Here is a 16,194-nt window from a genome sequence, read left to right on the forward strand (position 1 = left end):
TACTGGGTCAAGTTTTATTCATACTTTTTAGGTCAGGCAAGTTTCTTTCAATGGTCACGTCTTAAAGCCTTTGCACACAGCAAAGAAATAGTCGGTTAAACCAGTCTTCATTCTTTTCTTGATCGAAATCAGAGTTTCATCTCAGTTTTTTGCATTACCGTAATATCTAACTGTATGGTGGGTTAATTACCTTTCTAAGACAAGGTGTGTGAAATACTCACCTGCAGTGTCTCTGATCTGCTAGTTGACAACAGTCCTGAAAAAACAGTGGTTTCCTTTCTGTGTCAGTTTAACTTCTTAATGCCCTTTTGCCCCAAGCTGTATGTTAAGGATCTTGTAGGCAGTGTATTGCAGACTGCTGGTGGATTTCAGATTTTACAGCCATGTGATACAGATAGCCTGAAGGATGTCTCTTTGGGACATTTGGACCAAAGACCTTTGGCATCAAAGGGCGTTATTATTCCAACAGCCCTCTCGTTGGCTGGTGAACTGCTTTGCATGACCAGTGTGGTTTGACAAGAACTTTGTGGGTGGTTACCTCATTCATACAAACGTGCAACCTAATTCCAGCTGTGCTTAAATGAATATATATTTTTAATAATCACGGGTCCCAGTGAATGCGCATGTCCGGTTTTGTTGGATGCATTCCAATTTTGTTGTGTACATGAAAAAATTGCATTTAAAAGTTACCTTTCTCAGTGCCGTGCAAAAAGTTTGTGTATCACTGTCACCATAGAACTATCGTCCTCAAGCTTGACTTGAAAGCTTCTTAGGCTGCTGAGCTTGTGGTCTGTGATCCTCTGCAGAAAGGGCTGTAGGACGGGGCAGCAGATGTCCCAGGAGAATACCGAGCTCTTCTTGTTTTGAGGTTGAGAGGACATGAGCGTTTGTTTTACCACTTTCAGTAGATCACAGAAAAGAGGAAGGAAAGTTTCAATCTGAAAAAGCTAAAAATAGCTGCTTTAAGAAAACAGTTTAGTCTGTGAAGTTTGCTTTAATTCAGATCAGTCAAACAAATCTCGCCTTTAATACCCAGCAGCGGACAGCCCTTCCATTTACCTAATGTCTCTATTTGTAAATATTAGTATTACTGTTCATTTGCTACTTAACATCAAAAGTTAAAAGTTGAATTAATATAATCTTTTTGTATTTTCAGAGAAATAGTGGAGCATATGGTTCAGCACTTTAAAACCCAGATTTTTGGGGATCGCAAACCAGTGTTTGATGGAAGAAAAAATCTTTATACAGCTATGCCGCTTCCCATTGGGAGAGATAAAGTAAGTTTTAAATAGAAAAGTTTTAATTGGAGATTTTAAAGTAGTATTTCCAGAGCCTTTCCAATAACTGATAGGAACTGATTTTATATTTCTGGAATAGAAGTCCCCTTCTGTTGCCACTTTTCTCAGGGTGTGGTTTGCCAGGACAGAAATGTGAGCTTGTTGCCTTCAAAATCGTCACTCCCCTTTCCATATGCTTTCTTTCCTCCCTCTTTTCTCCCCACTCACATGGTTTCTGCTGGTTTGGTGAGCTGGATCAACTGCCCGAGGCAGTGGACAAGTTCCATACTACTGGCACTAGGGGGAAAGGGAAAGCGCGGCTGAGTTTGGGAGAGGGGAGTGGAAGCACCCCTCTGGGCAGCAGCAAGCTGTTGTGTCAGCTCGTTAATGTCATCAAAGCCCACTGTAAGCCAGTTCTCACTATGCACTAGCTGGAAGAAACTCCATCCTTCCGTTGGTGGTATGGAACCTTGTTGTGGTTGAACCTCAGCTGGCAGCTAAGCCTCACACAGCTGCTCACTCACTCCCTCAGCAGGATGGGGGAGAGGATCAGAAGAGTAAAAGTGAGAAAATTTGTGGGTTGAGTTAAAGACAGTTCAATAGGTAAAGCAAAAGTTACACATGTAAGCAAAGCAAAACAAGGAATCCATGCACTACTTCCCATGGGGAGGCAGGTGTTCAGCCATCCCCAGGAAAGCAGGGTGCCATCATGCATAACGGTGACTTGGGAAGACAAACACCATCACTCCGAATATTCCCCTCTTCCTCCTTGTTCTCCCCAGCTTTATATGCTGAGCATGATGACATATGGTATGGAATATCCCTTTGGCCAGTCGGGGTCAGCTGTCCCAGCTGTGTCCCCTCACAACTCCTGTGCACCCCCAGCCCACTCGCTCGTGGGGTGGGGTGAGGAGCAGAAAAGGCCTTGGCTCTGTGTAAGCACTGCTCAGCAATAATGAAAAAATCTCTGTATTATCAACACAGCACAAATCCAAACCATAGCCCCATATTAGCTACTATGATGAAAATTAACTCTATCCCAGCCAAAACAAGTGCATTCTCCACCCCTTATTTCATAACATTTACATTATGCTCAGGTACCACACTATTCAGTTCAACCTCATTACCACCACCCCCCTTCCCATCCTTTGATATAATACACAGATATCCTTCCCTTAGTCTGTGGACCACCCCTGTAAAATGTCTTTAAAATGTCCACTGAGTTCCTTTAGCCCTTTGGGCTCCATCTGTTATGATGGTCACTCAGGACAGGAGAGGTGATGTGTTGCGTGGAGTTACTGGGCACCAAAACCAGCTTGGGTCGGGTCACTGCTGCACTTGCACTGCTTCTTGTAAGGCTTGTCCTCCGTTGGTTCAGGTGGTTCCTGCTGCAGTAATTCCTATAAGATGCAACTCAAACCATGGGTTACAGCAATTTAAAGGTATTTCCATTACTCTCTCCACCCCTGGTCCCTTTGGACCTGACCATCAGGTTTAACATTGCAATGAACTCCTCTTGTTGCCCATGTTCTGGTTTGGACTTATCCACAGACTGCAGTCCCTTAGGGGAGTACCTGCTCCAAGTGGAGCCTTATCTATGCGCCACAGTCTCTCCAGGGGTATACCTGCTGCGGCATAGACTTACCCGTAGTCACAGTCACTTCAAGGTGCGCCTATTCCAGCGTGGCCTTCTCCGTGGGCCACAATGCCTTCAGAAATATACCTGCTCCAGCAATAGTCATCAACAGTCCCTTTTGACTCAAGCCTGCTCACGGGTGGGGTAGTTTGAGCAGCAGCAAAGGCCTTGACTCTGTGTAAGCACTGCTCAACAATAACAAAAACATGTCTATATTATTAACACTGTTTTCAGCATAAATCCAAAACATAGCCCCTACTAGCTATGATGAAGAAAACTATCCCAGCTAAAACCAGCACAAACCTCTTCCCTAATCCTTTATGACATAGGAGCCAAGTTAAACAGCACAGGTTAAGACCTGCTAGCTTAGCTCTGGGGCAGTTGAAGAGGACTTGCATGTTCTGTTTGCCAGCTCTGTACATGGGGCAGTGACCTCTTTGGTCACTCCGGTTGTAGCTGTGAAGTGTCCACATCCGTCCCCATTGATGACTGGTGAAGCGGCAGGGATTGTGTTAGAACATGCTAACACACAAACCCTATAAAATAATTTAGCCTACACTTCTGTGGTCTAATATCAGATTGAATTTTCTGTGACCTTTTTAATTTAGATGATGAACACTTGACAATACAGTCATTACTCACTCATGCTATGGTAGTTCCCAGAGGCCATTGTCCCCTTCTGCTGTGAGTGCAAGGTGAGGCATGCACAGTTATAGGGGAAGACTGTCCGATCCCATAGAAGTTGATTACAACCTAACTAGGTAAAAGTAAAATGTAAAAGGGAAAGGGAAACACGAGAAATGTGGAAACTTGCTTACGTGATAGAACTGGGAACACAGCTTAGGTCTTCCTAAATTGAGTAGCAGTGTGCTACAAAATAGTTCACGCTGTCCTTTACTGTCTCATATTGTATGCCTGTGCAGTGCTTGACATAGTTAACAGTTCTACCTGAATCAAGCTCTTAATCTCATATGTGTAATTTTTATTTCCCTCAAATGTGTTTAAGTGAATGTCATGCAGTAAAGGTCAGTCTCTGCTCCAGTCTTCATTATTTTTCTTGAACTGATAAATTAATGTTTAGGAAAACTGTAAAGGAATCATTTAAAAGTAGTAGATGGGTTTGGGTTTTTTTATTTCACTTTCACACATAGTATTCCAGTTCCTACAGATTTGACATGTAAGATTGCAAAGCATTTGGTAAAGGTGGAATGATACTTGGTGAGTGTCTCCTAGGGGTTTGAACAAGTCCTCTGGATGCACGCAGTTACCTTATAACTACGAAACTTTCCAAGTTGTGGATGACTGACAATACCTTTTATGACAAGTATGAAGTTCTGCCTTTATTAAGTAAATGAAAAATAGTATATCTATGGAGGATAAACAAATTGGGATCAAATTAATCCTCAGATCTAAGGAGAGTTTGTGAGATGCAACTTGACCTTACTCTGGGAACTGGATGAGATGACCTCATCCTCCCGTTCCTTCTGTGTCTGCATGCCTGCTGACTGAAAAGGATTCATTTCTTGATGCTTTGGATTTTAAAGCCCGCATACACTGAATCATACATGGTAAAAATGAAGACTAGTGACAGTGTGTTAGCTTTTGACGGCCTGATTCCTTCGTGTCCTTGCAAATCATAGAGTCATAGAATGGTTTGGGTTGGAAGGGACCTTAAAGATCATCTAGTTCCAGCCCCCAATGAATGTTGTAACCTACACTTGGGAAAAGACTGACTTTAATGATTTTGATAACCATTTTGGGTGGGACAGAATTCTAGCCAGAGTGATGATCAATTTGCAAAAGGCGGTCACTGAGGACAGTTTTATAGCGGAGGTTAGCATGAGATGGTTCAGAGAGTTTCATCTGTGGCTCGCTTTTAATAAACTCATCTTTTCCCTATTTCCCATGGGATACAGGACTTTGTTGGGTTTTCTACCATACGTATATTAATGTTATTACCCTGGAGGAAAGAGCTAATAGAGATAAATCTTCAGCTGGTGCACATCAGACATGGGGAAATTTAGTTTAATGAGGGAAATTTTTACATGGTGCTAAATTGGTTTAAGCATGGTTTAAGCCAGTATAAAGCTTGTAGGTATTAGGACTTTCCTCCAGCATAATTAGATTAGGTTTCTTTGGGATTTTTTTTTTGCTGTTCTGTACATAACAAATGTAGCGAGTTTACTGCACATCTGATTACATTTAGGATCACATTGAAAAAATTCAAGCGCATACAATGATTAATAGATGATCATTAATCTAAGTGGAAGAAGACCTTGATTTACATGCAGTGTGTATTGGAAGTAGAAGAACTGATGCTAAAAAGTTGGCAATTTGGTATCAGCCTTCATTTTTTTTTCTTTTTCCCCTGTGTTGCTCTTTAACTTAATGCACTCTGTCCTCATCTTTTGTTGGTGGTCATTGTTCTAGGGTGGTTTTTTGTGGGTTTTTTGTCCTTGTTGACAACCTTGCTTCTTTTACAATTTTTTTTAATTATATAAATACTCTTAATCTTTTCTGCTTGGCCTTCATGCTTATCATATGTATTTTCATTCCTTATCGTACCTTATTTTCACTTTTTAATTCCTTCATTTCTTTAGACCTTTTGGAACAAATACAGATTATGTAAATATTAACAATGGTTTTGTAGCTTTTACTCATACGTGTTGAGAAGAAGTGTATAGGACACTGTCAAGGTATAAAGATATTAATAGTCTCCTCTTTCCTTGTAGGTTCTAGCAGCAAGCCCAGGTCACCTCTAACTGTGGCTTTGTACTCAACTGCTGTGTTACTTGTGTATTTCCCTAAATTGTCTTTCTACAATTAAAATTACAATTAAATTTTAACTGAACTTGAAAATTTTCTTACCTACCAAGATTCAAGAACAACTGATATATCTTAAGCAGTCTTTAATTAGAAAAACCATGATTACAAGTGAACCGAGCTGCCGTTTGATACAGAAATGCTACTGCTGTTCCCTTTCTCAGAGGGAAAGCGTTAATCCTCTCTATGGCCACAACCTTGCTCCTCTTGACTTTGAAGTACTGCTAATGACTCCTTACATGACAGAAGCAGACCTCTTTACATCCGTAGCTTGACATTTCCAAACAATCCGTGGGACGTAGGCACCCAAATATTTGATTGGAAACTGTGCATCTGTTTTCCTCTGAATCCTTGGGAAGGAAAAGCTCTTAGATTAATAGAGAAAAGGTACATTGTACGCTCAAAACATAAGATAATCATGTAATGATGCATATGTTTTTTAGAGAAGAAGGAGTACTAAGAATTCTCCAGAAATACATGGTCAGGTTTAATTTTTATTATTTTTAAACGGTATGTGCTGATTTGTATGAGTCAATCAGACTACATCAGCTATAAGACCTATTATTTTTAAGAACAGCTTTCAAATTTTTCCACAGGCTTAATGATTTTCACATCCCTACAGTAACATCCCTTTCACTTAGTTCCTTTAGCTGCAAAAATATGTCAACTGTGTTAAAATATAGCAATGGGTCTAGCAGGTAGTAGGTTAGTGACTGAGATTGTAAATTTTTTTTTTTTAATTTGTGGATAGATTACACCTGGTGAAACTGTAGGAAACCAAACATTAAATTTGGCTTTAGAGTTTATTCCTGATAGTAAAGTACATGGTAAAACTCCCATTTAAAAGCACTTTCTTTTGACGTTTTTCGTATTTTGCTTACACTGTGAAACATGAGTATGTTCATTTGCCCTTAAAAATAGAGAGTGGGATAAATAAAATATTACTGAGAGACTTAAATTCTGATTTGCAGTGCCTAAAAGTATATGTGATCCTCTGGAGGTAGATCAAGGACACTTTTTTTTTTGTCCTAATGTGTTGTTATGATTCCTTTTTTAAAAAGAAAAACTCTTTAATAGCATGTAATTCAGGTGAGATATTAAAGGAAGAAAACCTGGAAAGTTGGATTTAAACCTTACTTATTTGAGCAGTGTCTGTAATTCAGCTGTTTTGAAGTGGGATTAGACCCAGCAGCAAAAGCTGTTTGGGCCGAATTCAGCAGTGTGAATTCACCATCATAGCTATGCTAAACGTAATAGGTATTTTGCAGCCTAGCAACTGGAATAGAAATTCTTCAATTCTGGGTCTTTTATTTCTACCGGGGACACAAATACTGCAAGACAAGTAGTCCAGTTCTTCAGCTTTTTCCATTTCATCGTGGTGAAGGAGCTTCCTAAGTTGAAGCCAGGAGGGGAAAAAAATAAAATGACATCTTTTCTTAGTTGAAGGGTACCAAAGTTGTTAATAATCAGGTGAGTTGAGTATTAACAGTATTGGGAATAAGAGAAATTATAAAACTTGATTTGGAGGAGGAGAGAAGTTTAAAGGAAAGTGCAGTTCAGGTGCGACAGACATGAGATGTAAGTGGAAGAGTTTTTGATGGCATGGTGGGAAAAAAAGACTTCATAGAAAGCTTCCAACCTGTGTCAGCTGAAAACCTGTACTTTTATTTGCACAGCTTTTCAGCAGAATTAACCTTCTGGGCCAGATTCAGACCAGCAACCCCATAATTACAGACTCCAGTTCCTGTTGCTCTCCCACGGCCATACAGCTCCCTTCACGGCTCAGGTCTCCTGGTGAATGATGTTCGTACTAGAGGAGAGATGCAGCTGCAATATTAACTGCCTACTATAAGTTGGCAACTTGGGGGTTTTTTGGCATACAGGGAGCCTTATTATTTATGTTTTATCTTTCCTTCCTGTTTTCTGATTGAAGAAGCTAACTGTCACAGAAGACCAGGTGATTGCATATATTAGCTCGCTGTTACCCACGTATTATTTTTGCTAGTCTACTAATTACAGTTTGTCTGTTAAATGGATGTCTTTTATATTTGAATTGTAAGCTCCCTAGGACAGGAAAATGCAATGTTTTTGTTTATATCCAGCACAAAGGATACTCTGATCTTGTTATTTCTTGTAGTCACTCCCAGAACTGCTAATCATTTCAGACAAGCCTTAATTTTAGTCAGTTTAAAAATTTCTGTGCTCAGGATTTCTTTGTTTTAATAAAGAGGAGAAATCAGCATTACAAGTAATTACACGTAATTGGCCAAAGTAATTTACCATAATGTAGTTTGCCAGTGTTTTTTACAAAAAAAAAAATTCAAAGTAGGGTATAACATGTCAAAAGGGTGTCCCTGTTTCCTGCCTGATAGCATCACTAGTACTTAGGGGTCATCGTTTATTCTTTGTTTGGCATTTAAAAATAGGAGGGGTTTGGGTTGATGGGTTTTGTGTTTGGGTTTTGTGGGTTGTTTTTTTTTTGGTTGGAGAGGTGGGGTTTAGTTGGGTTTGGGGGTTTGTTTGTTCCCTTTGAAAGCTTCTTGTGGATTTTATTTTTTCTCATTTGAACTATGTCCACTGTAATTATATATAAAGCACTCCGGTACTCTAGAGAGCAAATACTTGAAATTAATGAATCTTGGCAGGTAGTGACAGACCATATTTTATTTTAGTCATGTAGGAGTTGATGTGAGCAGTGGTGCATTAGTATGTGTTAGGTATCTGAAATCAGGTTATCGGATCTTCATGGAGACCTCCCTCTTGATACACAAGCACTTCCAAATTATAATGTTGCCTCAAAGAGGGAGATAGATGCCAGCTGGGAAGCACGCCAGCTTTCTGAAGTACACTTTGGAAAGATCTAGCTGTAAAAAGAGGCTGTACCTAATGTACGTTGTTTTTTTCATCTTTGCTTTTTGTCTCCTACCATGCTTTATAGCGCTGTTGAGAGGAATCCATCGTCCCCTCCAAGCCCCTTCGTTTTTCCCCTTTAAATGGAAAGAATCATCTTGGTTTGTTGTTTGGCATTGTTGCAGGTGGAGCTGGAGGTCACGCTGCCAGGAGAAGGAAAGGACAGAATATTTAAGGTGGCTATAAAGTGGATGTCCTGTGTGAGTTTGCAGGCTTTACATGACGCTCTTTCTGGTCGGCTGCCAAGTGTCCCGTTTGAAACCATCCAGGCACTGGATGTAGTGATGAGGCACTTGCCTTCTATGAGGTGAGGGGATGTTGTTTAGGAGTTTGTATTGTTATTTGAATTGCTTTAGTGGCTTTTGGGGTAGGATGTGCTTTCATAGCTCAACCAAAATAACGGCTAGCTAGCAGATGGCATGCTCAGGCAAGACGCAGTACGGTGCTTTTCTGCTCATCAGGTGGAATTAGTAGCCTCCAGCCTGGACACAAGTCCCTTTCCCCACTGATCTTCAGACTTGCTTCATGTTTGTGTGCTCTCAGATCAGGGGTGCCCTGCCATCTCGCTCATACCCTGTTTCTCTGTAGGCCTCAGAGAAGGAAGCCCTTCCTGAATGGAAAGTAGTTAGAGGTTGGTAGACATGTAAGGGTGATTTTAAAACTTGTTCCCTATTCATATGTGTCCTTGGGCAGATGTTTATTCCCAATTTTGTATAAAGGTGACTGTGTGAAGTGGACATGGCTGTCACCCAGTATAGCTGGTTTTATAGAGAAGAGAATCTTGAAAATTATATTATTTTTTTCCAAGCAAGTCGGATCTACAGCATTTGCAGTCAAACCCAAGAGTTAGTGGGTTTAATTCTGCTGCCATAAAACAAGTCACTTAAGACCACAGTTCAAATTACATTCAATTGGAAAATACAGAACAAAGCTTAGAAGGGCTGAACTTCCCATTTTGAAGGGCTAAACATGGAAAATGAATTAAATTTATGTAAATATCTTTAAATAGCCTTATATTACATTGACTTTATCATCACAATAAGGATTAAAATAAGTAAATCACTTTAGTCAGGTTTTGCAACACAGAAGAAAGCCCAGAGTAGTTAGTCACACATCTTTGTTCAGAGAAACATTAGCACTGGTTTTGATTAGTTTGATATTAAGTGTGCAGTACTGAATTACAGAGATGGGAGATACATCAAAAATATTTGTTAGATCAGTTGGTCACCCACGCAAAGTTTTCGTGGATTTCAGAGGAAGCTATGCACAAGTAAGGGGAGACATTATCACATTGTTGTTTTTTAATAGCAGAGATCTTGAATTATTTTCTTACTGAAGCTTGGCTGAATTTTTAATAGAGTGCAAAAAAAAGTAAAGCTTTTTGTTTGAATTAGTAGGTATATTAAGGAGTATTCTGAAAATAAATTTAAACAAACATGAGTTAGTAGCCAGTTTCTTACTGTAACTAGCTGGATTTTGAGAGGTGTAACCTGAGTCCTGACAGGAACCTCAGATTATTGGTAATTTGAAACACTGACATTTCTGTGCTTTTGTGAATAGGCATTTACATTAGTTATGGCTTTATTGCATTTTTTTTTTTTTTGCTTTAATTTTATGATCTGGATTTATTTTCTTTATTGCAGATATACTCCTGTGGGGCGATCTTTTTTTACAGCATCAGAAGGGTGCTCAAATCCATTGGGTGGTGGTAGAGAAGTTTGGTTTGGCTTCCATCAATCAGTCAGACCTTCATTATGGAAAATGATGTTAAATATTGATGGTAGGTCCTATAAAAATCTTTTCTTGTTCCTTCTTTTTCTTTCGGTGGAAAGGCAAGAATGTAGTTCCATTTGTTGGATTTCTTAAAAATTTCCTCAGTATTGTTGTAATAAAACGTTAACATTTTTTGTCTACAGTATCTGCAACCGCATTTTACAAAGCACAGCCAGTTATCGAGTTTGTATGTGAAGTTTTGGACTTTAAAAGTATTGAAGAACAACAAAAACCTCTGACAGATTCCCAAAGGGTAAAGTTTACCAAAGAAATAAAAGGTAATGATTAAATTACATAAAACTGCTTTATTCTGTCTGATATGTTACCGCTATACACATTCAAAGTATTTTCTATAGCAATTGAGAGACAGATTATCACAACGAACAGCACATACACTTTTTGAGCAAAACTAAGAAACGGGAAACTTTTTATTACTTACATGTATTTCAAGACTTTCAGAAGTCTGATCAATTTTATGTTTCAGTCTACTTGTCCTTTTTTTCTTACTACATTGGTTACTCTCTGTGGCTTGACAGAGTCACTTTGTGAATATAAGCAAAGTTGAGTCAGTTTAGATAAGTACGTGGCTTCAGATTTGATGAATCGCTAGTATAAAAAGTTAAGTTGGCATATTTATTTATTGAACCAGACGCACTTGGAGCTCAGGTGTGCACATAAGTAAATTATCATATATTTGAGAATCTGTGGTAACTATATATGCGTGAGCATTTTGCCTGTGGCAAATACAAGGTAGTTTAATTAGCTTTGCCCTTAATGAAAGTGCTTTAGTGAAACCATGATGATTATATGTTGCACTCTAAGTGATGGGATGAACTCAAACTTTGTAGCAGATGGGCAGCAATTCGTTGAAGTGAGATTAGTTACTGGCTTGTGACTTGTGCAAGCTTCTCTTCGTTTAAGTGTAGGTTCACTTGACATACTCTCTTTTTTTTTTCTGCCTCACCACCACCCAGTCAGATCAAGTGGCATGTCAAAATTAACTGGTGTGTGTTGGCATCTGAGAGCATCTCGGTGCCCAGGTACTACTGAGATCTTTTCTTTCCAGCATATAGAGCAGCATCTCTTACTATGCCAATCTCCTTAAAAACAGTTTATCTTCCCAAAGGAATATTGCTTTATTGTATTTAACAGTTGTATTTATTGTAGTGCTTTACTCTTCTTAAAGTACCCCCATCTCTAGAATAAATACAAGTTAACAGAAATACAAGAATTTCATATTTTTCAGTTTTTAAACATATTGGTAGTGCCATTCCTAGTTCCATGACAAAGATAGTCCAGTTTCTGATCTAATGATTTCAGAATATTTACAAACAATAGGATTTAGTGGGGTTTTTTAATTACTTGATCTTTATTTTTTCCAGTTACTTAGGTCAAGATTTTCATATTCCAGATATTACTAATAACTTAGTAATGTGGTTTTGCATACTTAGGTATATTTCATACATATACTCTCCTGAAAGGAAATTACAGTTACTCTGAGATGTAGTGATTGAATCAAAGAGTTAGAGGAAGAAATCTTACTGTTTGTGTTCACTGAAGGTTTCTTCTGGAAAATCAAGGTCCTTCCTTCATAATAAGCTTGATGAAAAGAAAGCAAGTCAAAAAAGAAAAACAAACTCCATAAATCTATCATGCAGCTTCCTTGTTTCCACAAAATACCCACACAATAATTTTTGCCCAACAAGAAGTTAGCAAGAAAAGTATAAATAAATCCCGAGTTTGTACTGGTTGTAAATGTTTTGAAAAAATAATCAGGCACTGAATTACTGGCTGGTATTGTAACTTTTTTCATGAGGATTTTCATTCTGCAGAGAAGAAGTCATCTCAAATTTGCAGCAAAGCTAGTTGTAAATTGAGGTATTGAGGAGGTAACAGTTTATCTTTTAATGAAAATACTGTGATACAGATTTCGGAGGTATTCATGAAAACTTGATATTTATTGAAGGTTTCATAATAGATAGCACTTTGAGCCATAACAAATTACATGGAAAGATTAATATAATGTTTGGCAAGTTATTAGTGCCTTTGACAGATAGGGGAAATACGCAGTTACGCAGCAGCAGCCTGAGTTTATACACACGTGCAGATATATAAGGAATTCCTCTCTACAGCCCCCGCTTTCCTATTCCCACACATCCAACTTCCTATCTCTAATAGGCCACCTACATCTGTTTTTGCCGAAGCAAGAAAGTAATATAAATGAAAACACTGCATTTGGGCTTATATTTGTGTGCAGTGGTGAATTAGAAACAATTTTTTATGGGTAGCTGTGTCATGCTGGTTTGGGGTGGATAATTTATTCTCCTAGAAGCTGTTGGCTTTCAGGTAGGCTTGGCTTTTGTGCCAGTGAGGGTTGCAACAGATGTTTGTCTTCATGAAGAATAAAGCCCCTTGGCCTCATTCCATGGGCTCCTAGAGGCTGTGTAGTGGTTCCCCCCCCCAGCCCCGATCCATTAGTTCTGAGTGGGTTGCAATAGCTGGAGGTCTTACAGACACGGTATGTTTAGACATAAAGTATAAACAAGCTTTTCGTTTCAAGGAGGTTGTGTGCCCTTTTTGTCCTTCCACCATCCTGGACTTCCTTAGTGGTACAGAAGTGGAATTCACAGAATGTGTTCAGCTTCGTCTGCGAACTCTTGGGGCTTTGGGCTTTCATCTTGTCTCTAAAATTCTTTGTCAAACTTTGGCTGAAGCTCAGGGGGTTTGAATTTTAAGATTATAAATTGGTTTTTTTGAGTTCTGTTTTTTGAGTTCTGGGATATCCTCAGTGCTCAGAGAACGTGCTCAATAGTGAATAACTTTACTGCACAGTTTAAGCGGTTTTGTGTAGTAATTAAAGGGGCTGACACCTTGGTTTTGAAGAAACAGTGATACATGTTTTCCAATTTTTAGGTCTAAAGGTGGAGATAACACACTGTGGACAAATGAAAAGAAAGTACAGAGTGTGCAATGTCACCAGACGACCAGCAAGTCACCAAACGTAAAGTGTTTTGCTTCTTTTTAAGCATATGTTTAATCTCAGGCTGGTAAAGTGTCTTGCCTGCCTTACTGACATAGGAAAAGTTGTCTTGAAAAATGATGCTTTCTTTGGTCAATATATTTAAAATACACCTCAAAGTATTTTCCAGATTTTGCTGTTCTTTTTTGTTCTATTTTTATTCTATAATTAATGTCATGGCATTTGCACCAGTTGCTTTGTTTTAAATCTGTGGTGGGTTTTTTTTGTTTTGTGGGGTTTTTTTCATTTTTTGATTTCTTCAACGTTGGAAGAACATGGTGCCCAAATAGTAGCTTAATGTTTCCCTGAACTGTTGAGTAGAAAAGTAGTGCCAACTGCGATCAGCTTTCTAATCTTGCTTATTACCAATCTATTTTTCCTCTGTTTATTTTTAATCACTAACCAGAGATTTGCAGATAACTTGAATATGGAGGCATTTATTCCCATTTCTAGTAAAGTACAGTAAGGAACAAAACTGCTAACAGCTTTTTACAAAAAGATAACTGATCAGTATCTAAATCTGGTATTTAATTGTTTGGGCTTTGTTTTGTCCTCTTTCAGTGATATATTAATGAAAAGACAATAATTGTGCCACCTTGATGTAAGTATATGCACACATGTGTGCATATACAGAAATACATTTGTAATGTACAGAAAGAAATGCATTTCTGAAGCAATAATTGGTTTTGCGACTCTTGTAGTAGGCTTGCTATTTTCTCTGCATGGCATATCATAAAATGTAGTGCTGCTGGTATCCCAAATAAGCAGAAAACATTAGTCTCTGGCTAAGGCACCTGCTCTTAGGAAACTTAATTTATAGCTTCAGGTCTCAAGAATGTTAGAGAAATAGCCTTCTGTGGTACTATAAGAAGACACATGGTAGTGGCAATGATGGAATCTTAATTATAGAAGTACACTTGCATGATTTCAGCAAGATAGGTTTAATCTTCAGTAAGCTTAGCTTGTGCCAAGAAATATATTGAGCAAGTGTGGGAAAGTATTCTACATAAAGTAATCGCTTATTTTCATATTTGATTTCCAATAGATTCCCACTTCAGCAGGAGAATGGACAAACTGTTGAATGCACTGTAGCTCAGTATTTTAAGGACAGGCACAAATTAGTTTTACGCTATCCTCACCTTCCATGTTTACAAGTTGGACAGGAGCAGAAACACACGTACCTTCCTCTTGAGGCAAGTAAACTTTTAGATAATACTGTATTCTGGGAATGGGGAGGGAGGTCGGGGAAAAAAGGCTCAAATATTGACAAACTGTTTTTTGCATAGCCAACTTTAGAAATTGTGTAACACAGCAATGAAAGGAAAAAAAAAACCCCAACCCCAAACAGAACAGTTGTATTCTGTTTTTAAACTTGCTTTGTACGGGGATATTTTAGGTGTGCAACATAGTGGCAGGACAAAGATGCATAAAGAAACTCACTGACAATCAAACTTCCACTATGATTCGAGCAACTGCCAGATCAGCACCTGACCGTCAAGAAGAGATTAGCAAATTGGTGAGTGTTCTGTTGAAGTTGAGTGCAGTAATGGACTTAACTTTTCTCTTACTATTAGCAGATACTAAATAGTTTGTGTACTGCACATAGGTTACTGGTTTTTATAGGACTTTCTCCATTCATCACAGAGAAATACATTCACACAGAAGGTTTTTGAGTGTTCTTTTGGTGTTTTATTTCAAATTTTGAGGCATCCATGTATCTAAGTGGAATTAACAGAGCCTCTGAATGCTTGGCATCACCCATACCTAAGGGGTATGTGCCCATATACAGGTTACCTCGGAAAGTTTTAGATCTCATAAAAGGAACTTCCTTTTCTGCAAGAAATATCTAATTCCTTTTAATTTCAGATGCGGAGTGCGAGTTTTAATACCGACCCATATGTTCGTGAATTTGGAATAATGGTCAAAGATGAAATGACAGATGTGACCGGTAGAGTCCTACAGCCTCCTTCAATTCTCTACGGAGGCAGGGTACGTAGAACAGATACTGTACAATCTGTGATAACTTCTAAAATATGGTTGTTTTAATGAATGATACTGGGTGTAATGGGATGAAATCATCATAAGAACTTAAATATAATTTTTGAAAGTCCTTAAATATAACAGGCATGTTGTGTGTGATGATGTCTGTCCCTCAATCGCACCTTCATTTTGGAAAATAAAGGTAGAGTAAAAATGCACTTACATAAACTTAAGAGGAAAACGTGTGTAAGCTTTTTTTTTTTCTTACACTGTTTTATTGCATGTTGCAAGAAGAAATCTACAAATAGTGGTTCAAATTGGTGTGTATGGAGAAGAACAGAGACAAATTATTTCTGTTCATTTTTGCCTCCCCTAACTCTGAAATCTTCCTGAACTTCTGGTTGGTTTGGAGTGTTCTGGGTAGAGCAGCTGTGTTTAGGACAACTATCTTAAGGATTTATCTCTATCAGTGTGTTTTTCTCTAGAGCCATTTCTTCTGTTGGAGTATTTATTCACAGGTTTTTTTCTTTACAATGGCTTTTCAGATGGCCTTTCTGACATAATCTTCTTACTGTGGTGTCTTTCAAAAACAGCTTGAGAAACAGCTTTTTCTATCAATTATATAACATGTCTTGGTTTTATGCAAGTTGAAAGCTTTGATCGCTGGGATAACTTAGTTTGTGAAGGCTTCTGACGAACCTCTTCTAGATCGTGGATTGCCAGCTGAAGATAGTTCTGTCCCTACACACAAATCAGACTGTCGCCTCCATAAACCC

General features: G+C 38.5%; 1 protein-coding gene across 3 annotated transcripts in view; it reads left to right on the forward strand.

Annotated features, from left to right (window-relative positions):
- Positions 1-16,194, forward strand: part of AGO2 (argonaute RISC catalytic component 2) — a 70,606-nt gene that overhangs the window by 27,829 nt on the left and 26,583 nt on the right. For 2 of the 3 annotated variants that reach the window (XM_075743238.1, XM_075743240.1), the window contains exons 3-10: positions 1,157-1,277; positions 8,769-8,953; positions 10,290-10,426; positions 10,563-10,697; positions 13,333-13,420; positions 14,484-14,631; positions 14,835-14,954; positions 15,305-15,427. In XM_075743238.1, the coding sequence (XP_075599353.1) occupies positions 1,157-1,277; positions 8,769-8,953; positions 10,290-10,426; positions 10,563-10,697; positions 13,333-13,420; positions 14,484-14,631; positions 14,835-14,954; positions 15,305-15,427 (1,057 nt within the window). The remainder of the gene's footprint in view (positions 1-1,156; positions 1,278-8,768; positions 8,954-10,289; positions 10,427-10,562; positions 10,698-13,332; positions 13,421-14,483; positions 14,632-14,834; positions 14,955-15,304; positions 15,428-16,194) is intronic. The other variant, XM_075743239.1, reaches the window with a different exon arrangement.

This window comes from Balearica regulorum, chromosome 2, assembly GCF_011004875.1.
Source record: "Balearica regulorum gibbericeps isolate bBalReg1 chromosome 2, bBalReg1.pri, whole genome shotgun sequence".
Lineage (NCBI taxonomy): Eukaryota > Metazoa > Chordata > Aves > Gruiformes > Gruidae > Balearica > Balearica regulorum.